Raw genomic sequence first — 12576 nt, forward strand, 5'->3', positions numbered from 1 at the left:
CTTCTGTTATTAGACTGTACTATTACACTGCATAGTGTTAGAAGGGTGAGCTGAACTGTATTGATTACTTAAGTGCTGATTTAACACTGGGAACGTTACTGTGCATGTAGTCTTTATAAGTCAGAAGTCAGAGGTTTCTTAATAACAAAAACTAACTGGCACCATTAATGATCAGAGACTAATCACATTCCTTTAACAGACGCCCTGGAGAGCCCAAAGCTCACCCTAAACACCTCAAACTCGTCTCACCTGGGGAAGCAGTCCAGTACAGCTGTGACCACTGTAACATCTTATACAAATCAGACAGGAGCAACTCCATCAGCATCACTGTGGGTAAGAGAACAGAGAATGACTTTATAATAAGCTCGTCTGACTGCAGTAGTAGTAGCAGCTTTCTGTAATCATATGTGAGCAGCACGGATTGCTACTGGCTGTCTAAAAACGTCCATAAAAAAAAGTGTGCCACTACCGGATTCACACCCGGCCAGTTTTGTGCTTAGCATGTGCTGCTCTGTTTAGAGAACAGGTATGGACTATAAGAAGTTATAAGAACCAATGAAAATTAAAGAGAATATTATATTATACTAATTAGCGCTAAATCAAGAATTCTGTGATTTACACTATATGGACAAAAGTATTTGGACACCTGCTCATTCATTGTTTCTTCTAAATGAAGGATATAAAAAAAGTATTTATCCTGCTTTTGTTGGAGTAACTGTCTCTACTGTTCAGGGAAGAAGGCTTTCTACTAGAGTTTGGAGGAGCATTGCTGTGAGGATTTTATTGCATTCAGTGACAAGAGCGTTAGTGAGGTCAGGATGTTGGATGATCACCACCCCACCACCTCATCCCCAACTCCCCAACTCATCCCATCTAAAACTATTAGATGGAGCACCACCATAATTCAGCTCAATGCTGGGTGGTTTTATACCCCTCTAACCCACGCCTGACATCAGGCATGGCGCAAGCAGGTTCATGTTTACTATCTGCTCCATAAAAAGTGTCCTATTCTAATAGCAGTACTTTTCTACAAGCACTAGACAAGCTGAGTGCTGTTTGCACATCTGTGTCAGAAATAGGTGCACCTTAAAGATGCTGAATTCAGTCCATTATCTATTTTTAGTAGAGCAACTTAACTGATTGTGAGCTGATGACAGCCAGACAGATACCAAACAGTAGCTGCCTTCCCACAGAGAACTGCTGTGTGTGTGAACAGCCACTGTGGGTGAGCTGCTGCAATCACAATGTGGCCTGTGTAAATGTTGTACCAGTTTACAGCTACTGATACCAGTTCCTCTTCTTTTCCAGTGAATTTGCTGCAGCCCAACATCTCCTTCAGTGCTTCACCAGTGTTTCACTGGTGGCTTGAAGGGCCTGAAGTGACCAGGAGCTACAGCTCCATCATCTGCTCCGTTCAACCGCAGTATCCAGGAGGCTCCTTCCACCTGGAGTTCAGTGGTGAATCCAGCATCACCAAAACTCAGTCAGCTGTTAACCACTCCACCACCTTCTCCTTCCCTGAGGCTGATTATGTCCACCAGGGAAACTACATTTGTGTTTATGAAGTAACTGTGTCTTCACACTCTTTTAGATCCTCCAACACGGAACTCTTGGCCGTCACTGTGAAAGTTACAGTAATAAGATGAGCTCATCGTTTTTCTGGACTAGTTCTCCTGAAGTGTAAATGTTCCGACAGTTTTGGTTCCCATCATCAGTTTTTCAGCAGCAGCAGCAGGACTGTTACTCGTATCAGTGCCGATCATTGTTTTCCTCAAAGGGAGAAATAAGCAAAAACTGCAGAAAGCTGAGAAGACGTATCGTAGACACTGTGAGTACTTTCTGTTCAGAGGACAGTTTACTGAGGTACATTGAAACTCATAGAAGGTAAACAGAGAGTAGATACACGTGTCCAAATGTTTGTGGACACCTGCTCATTCATTATTTCTTCTGAAATCAAGGGTATTAAAAAGTATCTTATTTTCTTCTCTGCAGAACGAACATGGATGTGAGGATTACCACCCCACCTCATCCCAAACTTCCCAACTCATCCCAAACTCCCCAACTCATCAACTGCCCAACTCATGAAGCATCATCCATTATATTTTGAAGACATTTTATAAAATCTATAAGAAATCCCAAAAAGAAACATTCTTCTTGCAGACTACTTTGTTGAGTTGTTGTGGATCTCTATATTGAGAAGAAACAATGAGCATGAGCAGGTGTCCCAATACTTTTGTACCTAGTTACATAGTGTACCTAGGTACTGTGTAGAATGCCTTTTGGTAAAAATGTACTGATATTAAAAAAATAATAATTTAATCAGGCAAGGAACCATGTAAAATTCAGTAGTTCTTTGATGTGTCATGGTTTTATAAAGAGGCCTTTAAGAACCCCCTTGTTTAAAGTGTAGAGAAATGTGCTGCTGTAAAAGATGGTTAACCACTGAAAAGATGTATTTATTTATTTATTAATTTATCTATCCACACAATTCTTCAGGTGCCAGAGCCCCGGCGGGAAATGAGGAGACTGAGGGGGAGGAGGATGATGATTATGAAAAAAGCAGAAATCGCTCTTCAACAAAGAGAGGACTCTAATCTGGTGCATCCTGTTACACTTAGTAGTCTAATGCCTCTCTGGTTCGTCAGACTGGAATCTGATTGCTTAGTGGGATGGAATCTGCTAATTCACTTATTTCCCAGTAAAGGCAGGGGATTTGGTTCTACTGGGAGGGACTTTGGATGTACTGAGAGGTGGCTGGTGGCTTTTGCTTTGTGGGAGAAGACCAGACCCTCCTCTGAAAAGTGAAGCTAGGACTGAGAGATGTGGCAGAGTTAAGTTTTAACTGTATTGTGACAGGATCAGGATCACCTGTTTGAGGAAGAAGATGGAGGATGAAGATGATTATGATGAAAGTGGAGAAACAGTTCTTCCAGAGAAAGAAGATTCGGTGACTCTGATGATGACTACATCAATGTAGATGCTGATGTGTGAAAACCAGCGTTGGAAAATCAGCAGCAGGTGAATGTTTATGTAAACTGTGTAGAACATCATAGTCATTTGTGTCAGTACTGGTTATAATATTGGAAATTGACTTATTTTCCCATCTTTCAGGTTCCTGCCCACTTTGCAGTTCACATAACATTGACATTTTGTGGCTAAAATTGTGTCGTAAACCAGTTTTTCATTTGTGTGTTCTGCCAAACACACACACACGACTGCCCATGTGGAGATTGAATCCTCTGAGTTCTCATAATAGTCTTCATCATCCATCTCAGAGTTCTCTGATGAGGACTACATTAATGTAAACTAGATAGTGGTGATGACGTACTCTGACCAGAAAAGTCAAGAGGTCTTCATACACATTCAGCCACTAAGCTCAGAGGAGCAGACGCTGTTCTGCTCTCCACAGCTGTACAGAGTGATTCTCTGAGTCACTGTAGCCTTTCTGTCAGCTCCAACCAGTCTGACCATCCTCTGTTGACCCTCTCCTAGTAACAACGTGTTTCCGTCTGCTGAACTGAATGTGTTTTCTTTATTAAATCTCTGACTGTCTCAATTCCAGAAGAGGTGAGAAAAGCATCTTCAAGCACCTGCTGAAACACTTTCTAGTGACAGATGTGAGTAACTGGGGCAGCGTCACTGCTCACACATTCAGACAGGAGGGACAGTGTGGAGGAGGCCGGCTGTGGTTTTCCTTCTAGGCTTTGCATGTGCTGCTATGTTGTTGATGCTCGGTGTAAAACATTAAGGAAAGGCCACACAAATACAAATCAGCTGGCCCTCCTGTTGGCTACCTGGAGAACTAGGGGCATGTCTGCAAGTGATTGCTGTGATTGTCTAAGTTCAAAAATCAGTTCAGTTTCAAGTAATGAATAAAGGACATCATTATTATTACTGTTGTTGTTGTTCATTTATAATTAACAATAATGGCAATATAAATATATTTAAATATTTAAAACTGTAAACATAACCGTTATTATTAATAGTAAAATAAATGATATAAATGAATTGTGTAAATACAGTGTAATACCTGTAACTGTCAGGCCCTCGGCACGCGCTCAGCAGCCGGCTTCCCTCATTAAGCGGATCAAGGTCAGCTGGGACTGGAGCTTCTTAAGCCGTCGCTTTGTTTTCTCTCGTTGTCGTGAATCAGCTCTGTTACAGCCTCTGTAGCACTGCGCTCTACGCTCTGCTCAAAGAGGAAGCAGACTGATCCTGTCGTTGCCTGTTTGGTCTTATGTCTGTTATCCTTGTTGCTCTGTCTGCTCTGCTAATCTAAGCCTTGATGCCTCCCTGTTTTACTGAAGTCTTGCTTCTCTGTTTTTCCTTCATTATTTTGGTTTGTTGGTTTTTCTGCTTCCAGGTTTCTGTTCATTGTTTTTTTCAACACCTCGCTTGTGTTCTTTCTCCTGGCCCGAGCTCCGTCTAGTGTTCTGCTTTTGTTTGATATGTTTCTCGTTTTCCTGAATACTGCTCAGCTTCCTCCCAGTCCCAGCTGTGTTACTGTGTCCAGTTTGAGTTGTGAGGTTTGGATTTTGTTTCTGGTTCTGTGCATTAGATTGCTGTTCTCCCGGTTGTGCTTTGCTTTGTTGTGTCTGTTTACTTTTGCCCAGGTTACATTAAAGTCCTGCATCGACCATCCCTGCAAGTGTTTCCTTGTGTTCACTGCCACGTCTGACCAGGTATGACAGTAACTAATAAATTATTTATTATCATTATTATTATTGAAAACAACTGTATCATGAAAACATCGCATCTGTAATACATAAAGGAAATTATTATTGTGGTTGTCAATATTTATTAACAATAATAACAATGGCAATATTTACATATTTAATGTGCTAAAATGCCTTAAGATGAAACGATTAGCCTCGTTAATAAGTGAGTCTATGACTGGAGCTGCTGCTGCAGATATGATGTCTGACCTGTAGGTGGCGCTGCTGAGTCGCTTTTCATCCTGAATCAGTGTAATCTCTGTGAAACTGGACTGAATTGTCTACATATGTCTCTTTACCCTGAACTGTCTCCATTATGTTGTGCTAATAACCACAGTATGAGGAGGCCTGGAGAAAATGACCTTAATGTGGTTTCAGACTGACCTAAAGTGACCTTCACCTTTAAGTTCCATAATGAGTGTAAACAGTCCTTATTTCCCAACATGAATCCAGATCAAATTTACCCAGACCCAGATTCATTTTAGAAACTATGAACTGAAACTCCATGGCAGCATTTGAAAACCATTAATATGCAACATTATGGGCTGTTTAATTTAGACGTCTAATAGACTGTAGTGTCTAAATGATCAACTCCGGCATATATTAAATATAACAGCAGTTTATTTGTTCTTATCTCCTGCTCTCCGGGACCCTCACCTCACTTGGCCTTGGAGGCAATCTCCCTGCACCCTCCCACAAGCCTTTGCAAGGTCTAGGCCACAGAGACCAGCTACAGTTTGTTTCTTTAGTTCCAGTGCATTTAAACATTCAGTTCAAGTGAGGATTCTACAGATTTATCAATTCTTCTGTTTACAGACCGTCACTCTTCCTTTTCATGACTGTCATGAACTGAACTACATCCAGTTTTTTCACATATTTTTTATTTTAAGATATGGTTCTTCTCATCCCACCTACCACCTGGGAGTCCATGTTCATATATTTTCCAAGTATCGGTCAATAGATGCTCTAAATTCAGTTCAGGATGAGAAGATTACAGAGAGGACGTAATGAACACGAGATAAGGGGTAAAGATAAATTTACCATAACAGTTTAAGTGTTAAATGTGTGTTCCCCTTTTACTCCCATACTGAATTTACATATATATGGTCACCTGAAGTAATTCATAATTAATATACTGGCCCGAGTAAGATCTTCCTGTCTTGAGTATTCCATCAGAAACCTTTAATCAGCATTAGTGAACAGTTCAGGTTTTTTTTGTATTGACTTCTGCTTTTGTATTGACTTTTACTGTTTTGACTTCTACATAGCCTGGTATACTTAGAGACTAAATCTATAACCACTAGACTACTATAATAACACACAAAGAATGACTTAAAGTAAAGTAACAGCAAATGTTACATGTATTATGATTATTATTATTATTAGTGGAAAATAAGGGATTAAAGACTGCACACACTGCTTTCAGAATATAGAAGAGTATATATGATATACAAGCTTTGACAGCCCTAGTTTCTCTAAAGCAGGAAAGTACAAGCAGTTGGCATCATCATTCGGTTATATGTTCAAAGTGTCAACAAGTAATAAATAATAGGAAAAGGGAGTGATATTGAAACATTGGCAAAAAACAAGATAGATAAAAGGGGAAAAAAGCCTTATAAAATCAATTCAAGTTTATTTATAAAACACTTTTCACAATGAATGTCATCACAAAGCATTTTAACAGAGATATGGGTATAAATACCTAGAATAAAACCCAGGAATAAAAACAATAAATCAATACTGAATTAAGAGAATATGAAAATGTGCCGTCAAGCCATAAAAGACGAAAACATGAGTAAAAAATGTTGAAGTCCAGGCAGGTATGCATGTTCATGCAGTGAGGTGAGGATGAATCAACACGAGGCTCTAGATCAGGACAGTGGGTAGTAGGGTAGTAGAGAGCCAGGTCTGGTGGTACAAGGATGGAACAGCTGGAACTGGGCATCCTAATACATGGTAGAGAGAGAGAGTAAAAACAGAAAGGAGGGGGAGTTTAGGAGATCCAATAGGTAGGGTGGAAGTCAGATCACGGCAAGCTGGGAGGGGAAAAAAAAAAAAAAAAAAAAAAAAAAAAAAAGAAGTAGTAAAGGTTTCAAGCCAATTTCAATACAGTGTAATACCTGTAACTGTCAGGCCCTCGGCACGCGCTCAGCAGCCGGCTTCCCTCATTAAGCGGATCAAGGTCAGGTGGGACTGGAGCTTTTTAAGCCATTGTTTTCTCTCGTTGTCGTGAATCAGCTCTGTTACAGCCTCTGTAGCCCTGCACTACAGAGAAAAAAAAAAAAAGAAGAAGTCAAGGTTTCAAGCCAATTTAAAACACATCTTAGATAAAACAAGGCCTTGATTCACAGGGAAAGTCCTGACTACATAAACATACTCAAAGGATTGGATACAATAAAAATGTCCTTTCCTAAACTCAGGCCTCTTCTGCCACAGGACTTACTGTACAAATGACACGGGTAGAATTGATCAAGGTCATAACAGTAGAGACAGAATTGTGGCCAAAATACATTTGCAAAGAAACAGACATATCTACCACTCAGAGAAAAAGGCCTCGAATGAACAGGATAATACAGCAGCCACCGAGCACAAGCACTGCAATCCATATGATCAGCTCAGAGTCCATAAACATTTTCCATTTACTAAACATGGATTTCTATCATCCCGTAAGACTGGTGTCCTCACCCCTTATTTCAGTCCTGAAGCACTGTGGCTGTAAAAGCTACATAGGACAACCACATGCTGTCATTTCCTAAAGTAGTGTTGGTAAGAGTCTCGAACGTGAGAACAGCTCAGCCAGTTTGGATGAAACACTTTGTTTTAAACACAGAATCTCACAAGAGACATCGGTATGACTGACTAATTAAACATTAGGTGATGCATTGTCCTTGTGTGTGAAAAAGGATAGGAACCAGATTCCTGGGGGGCTGAAAGGAGGTCAAGAGTGCACAATGTTCTGGACCATTTTACTCAGAAAGTGTTGTAAATAGTCCAGAGTTCAATCCTGTTCTGGGTGCATTCCCAACCTACAAATCCATTTCTGTTCCACCACAACTGAAACAAAGCGTTCTGGGTCAGATCTTGAAGGTGGTGGGAAGCGAGCAATACAATCAGTCCAATGCTGTTGTTTACAGGGTGCTGAGACAGGAATTCTCCTGTCACAGTCTTTGTCCTTCAGAGCTAAAAGTTTAACTGTGGCGTGTCAGCGTTATCGCAGGCAGCCAAGGCGGCGCTAGGATCACACCTTAGGCTGTGTTGTCAACGTAGGATGGAGTCAGGATGACTGTTTGCCAGCCGTTGCCATTGACTCTTCAGATGGTCATATCATCTGATCACATGCACCTTAAAATCCTAACAATAAAAGTGTCACTCAGGTCATTTGAAGTATAAGAACTGTACAGAACACACTGATTATTGATTGTTACAGACCTATTCTACAATAGACTGAGTTCTACACAACTCTACACAATGACAAAGTGAAAGCAGGGTTTTAGACATTTGTGGTAATTAAAAAATAAAATCAATAAATAATAAATTTTAAATCTCATATGTACACAAGTTGAAGAAAAAAACCTTGAGAGGAACCAAGACTCAAAAGAGTAACCCATTCTCTTCTGCTCAACACAGGATAGCACAACACGACAGAACAAGAATAAAAATCAACAAAGAAACAGTAGTGAATTTTAAGAGCTGCTGCAAATGTGACGTCAAGCCAAAAATGATGGGAGTGCAATGTGAAAGTGTGTGCAGGTAAACAGTCATGTGCACAGCTATGCAGTGAGGTAAGAATGACTCAATATAAAGACGCAGAGCAAGACAACATATTAGTGGGAGGAGCGCAGCAAAACAGGAGGGTTTACAGTGGGACAAGGCTGACCCAGAGGGTAGGCACCAGCACCCAACCATGAATGAACTCACGTCAGCAGCGAGCAGCTCAGCATATGAGGACAAAGAAAAAAATTAAGAAAGGAATTTAGGAGTATGAGTAGACTGGTGTACAACCTGTAAACGTAGCTTAGAAAGACAATAATAATCAGAACCTATAATCAGATCAGGACAAAACAGTGTTAGTATGAAAACAGGCTACAGCAGCATGATTAGAATACTGAAAGTGTGCCCAGAACAGCAACAGGACATTTATTCCAGAGTTGGAGGTTCTTCCTGTCCAGAAATGTACGTTACCGGTTGTAAGGTTTAAGACGTTTTTTCAAGATGCTGTGGGGACAATCGAGAGACTCAAGTCAGAAGAAGTATTTTATAATCAAAGTGGATATTAACTGGAGTCCAGTGCAGGGATGAGAGAATAGACATACGTGGACACAAAAGCCGCTGCATTCTGAACTTATTTAATGACCCTGAGCTTATTTAAAGATTTACATTAACTTCCTACCATAGCAGCATTACATTAATCCAATCTTGAGGTTATAAATCTATATAAATTTAATAGTGTGTGCGACTGAGTGAGCTCATTTGTGTTCTGTTCTGTTTTATTTTTTTATATACATTTTCCTTTGACTTGTTTCATAAATTCAATATCACCTGAACTTACCTGGAAGTATTCAGCTATGTGCTTGTGGTGAAGCGTCCTTCACATCTGCTTGAAGCCACACTACCACATCACAGCCAGCCAGCCAGAGGTGCAGGTGGACAGACAGCGAGCTACAGATTTGTAGATGGGTAAAATAGAACGAGCTGCAGATGAACAGAAAAACAACCACAGAGCTGCAGATTTAAAAACAAACACAGTTGCAGACAGTCAGGAGTTGCAACCAGAGTCTAAACAGAATGAATTGCAGATTTATAACCAGAGAGGTATAGATTGACAGACAGCCAGAGATGCAGAAGGACTGAAAGCCAAGGGACATACATACAAGTCAAACAGAGTTGCAGATGCATAGTCGGAAAAACAGCCAGCCAGTCAACCAGAACTGCACATTGAAAGAAAGTTGCCACTGAATTGCCACACAGTTGCAGATGGATACAACCAGCCAGAGTTGCAGATAGTCAGACAGTTTCACATGAATACAGCGTTTCATATGGATACACACAGCCAGAGTTGCTGCCAACGCCTTAGCAGGATGAATTGTAGAGTTTTAGATGAAGACAGACAGAGATGCAGAACGGTAAGCAGCCAGCGAGCCAGCCAGCCAGAGTTGCACAAAGACAGCCAGTCCAGCCACAGAATCACACATGGAAAGAAAGCCAGCCAGCCACAAAGTTGAACATGGACATGCAAACAGTGCCACACACAGTTGCAGACAGACACAGTTTAAAATGGACAGCCACCCAGTCAACCAGTTGCAGATGGACATACAGCCAGTCAGAGTTGAAGCCAGAGTCTAAACAGAACCAATTGCAGATTTATAAACAGCCAGAGTTGCGGAGCGAAATACACACTGCCAAACAGTCAGAAACAGTCAGTCACACAGTCAGAAAGACAGCCAGCCATAGAGTTGCACATTGTTAGACAGCAATCCATTGAACTGCACATGGATAGACAGCCAGCCATCAGAGTTTAAACAGAACGCAACAGAATTGCAGATTCATAGACAGCCAAAGAGTGCTGATGGACATACACACAGCCAAATATAGTTACAGACGCACAGTCAGAAAGACAGCCAGCAACAGAGTTGCACATGAATGGACAGACAGAGCCTAGGCAAAACCAGTTTTAAAAACTGTGATGGAACTATGCTAAACAAGTCCTTTTCAGTAACTGAAGCAGGTATGCTTTGGAGCTGGTGCACCATTCATTAACACAAAAAGCTGTGGTTAGAGAGTGTGGTGCAGGGTAGATCATCTGTTACATGAATCAGATCTTTAGGGTGAGTCGGTAGGGAGATTATATGCCTTATATGTAAAGAGAGCTACCTCGGATTAAAAGTTGGACTGACACACAGACACTGAAAGTTGCAGATGGATGGACAACCAGCCAGAGTTATAGATGGACAAAGAGATAAAGATAGACAGACAGTCACACACTGTTGCAGATGGAATAGATAAAAAGACTTAGCTTTTTATCATAAATATGCTGCCACGACCAGACCTGTAAAGAAAACTGTAATAGTTAAAACCTGGGGGAGTGGATTCATTCAGGGCCATGTATTCATTAGACATGGTGAACTAAGGTGGTTATCCCTAATATTGTCATTGATAATGTTTGGTTACAATGTGAGGGACCGACACAGGTTAGATACTGCAGGGTTTGTCAGAAATATGAGCTAGACAATTTTTAACACAAGCAGAGCAATGGCAGAATTAATGATGGGAATAAAGTAAATCATGTAAATCACTTACCTGACTGGTGTGACTGGGTAGGGCCAGTCAGTCCTGGCATAGCACCTTCTTGATGTTCCCAGAGAGATCAACAAACCCCAGGGAGCACAGATGAAGCCTTTCTTTGCAGCCAGCAGTGGAGCGTGAAGAGTTGGCTGAACGGCTTGCTCATTTATCAGTATATGGGCATGGAGCTAGAGATGACGATGCTGGCAGCGCTCTTCTTCCATATGTTGTCTGGGAGTGTGCAGTAGTGGTCCTCCAGGACACTGGCACCTTGGAGTTACCTTTTGTGACAGATATTAATTAGTGTTTTAGAAGACAGTCTCCAACAATGAGAACACCACCCTGAGTAGTTGTCCTTCGCTGAAGATAAAGTGCTGAGGACATTTTACCGGTTTCCCTGGTCACGCTGACTCTCCCAGGGCCTCTCCACTGCCACCGTATTCCTTGAGTAAACACAGGGGTTAGTAAGTTAGTAAAGAACAATAATGTAAAGTAACACACTAGATAACACCAGGATTAAAACTGGCTAAGAAACAAGCCAATGCTAATGTTAAAGAAAATGAAGAAATGCCTAGGAGTAACAAGCAACATGAGAGGTCTTGCGGACAGAGGAGATTAAGATGAACCTATATTAGAAAAATTGTGTGCTGCTCACTAGCACTTGGAGGGGGGTTAAATTGTCTGCAATCACTCCTTTATTTACATGTAGACCTATTAACCCATTCCCAATCATGGCTTTGTAGCTCATCCTCAGGTAAAGGAGAAAGAGTGAGAAGAGAACAATCCACTTAAAGTTATTTGGTTTACTACACCACAAACCCCCAAACCCAATCAAAAACCCTAACATTCAAACAAACATACAGTCATTACACCAATACACACTTTGACGCAGATGACAGCAAAGTACAACCTTCAGCTCCAGCAGATGGACGTTACAACAGCCTCCTTGAATGCTTTAATTAATTGTGAGATCTGTAAGAAGCAACCAGAGAGATTTAAGCGAAAATCAAACATGGTGAAAAGGTTTTCTGTAAAATGAATGTCATTGTATGCTCTCAAACAGTCTGGAAGAACCCGGGGGTGCATTATGATCTAGATAAAAATGGCTTTACACTACATGAACATTGTGTCCAAAACAAGCACACTGAAATCAGGAGGATAATACTAATAATCTGGATTAAGGATCATTTACCAGTTTTCCTACCCTGAGGATGAAGAATCTGGATTAATTCTAATAAGGTTGTTCGGTTTTCTGACGTTCTAATTACAAATCATGTGAGGGACAGACAGTCTCGATACTGCAAGATTTGTCTGAAACATTGAGTGACACTGATATTATTTTTTCTGCTTGTATTAAAAAGTAATATCGCACACACACACACACAGAGACACACAGACACACACCTGCCAACTGTCCAAATCACCAAGAATGAACGACGGACCCCAAGCGGCCTCTTCGATCCTTGAGTCTGTCTTTTTCGGAAAGGTGTCCAGAAGTGTGCGGCAGTGCTCCTTCAGGGCCTCGCTGAGTCAGGTGGAGAACAGTGGAGAACAATGATGCTGAAGGTGTCACACTGCC

At 41.1% G+C, this 12576-nt stretch overlaps 1 protein-coding gene across 1 annotated transcript in view; it reads left to right on the forward strand.

Moving 5' to 3' along the window:
- Positions 1–1259: 1259 nt before the first annotated feature.
- Positions 1260–12576, forward strand: part of LOC140546229 (uncharacterized) — a 285846-nt gene continuing 274529 nt past the window's right edge. Inside the window, exons 1-2 of the mRNA XM_072669464.1 lie at positions 1260–1622; positions 5734–5740. Of these exons, the coding sequence (XP_072525565.1) occupies positions 1260–1622; positions 5734–5740 (370 nt within the window). The remainder of the gene's footprint in view (positions 1623–5733; positions 5741–12576) is intronic.

The sequence above is a fragment of the Salminus brasiliensis genome, chromosome 23 (genome assembly GCF_030463535.1).
Source record: "Salminus brasiliensis chromosome 23, fSalBra1.hap2, whole genome shotgun sequence".
Lineage (NCBI taxonomy): Eukaryota > Metazoa > Chordata > Actinopteri > Characiformes > Bryconidae > Salminus > Salminus brasiliensis.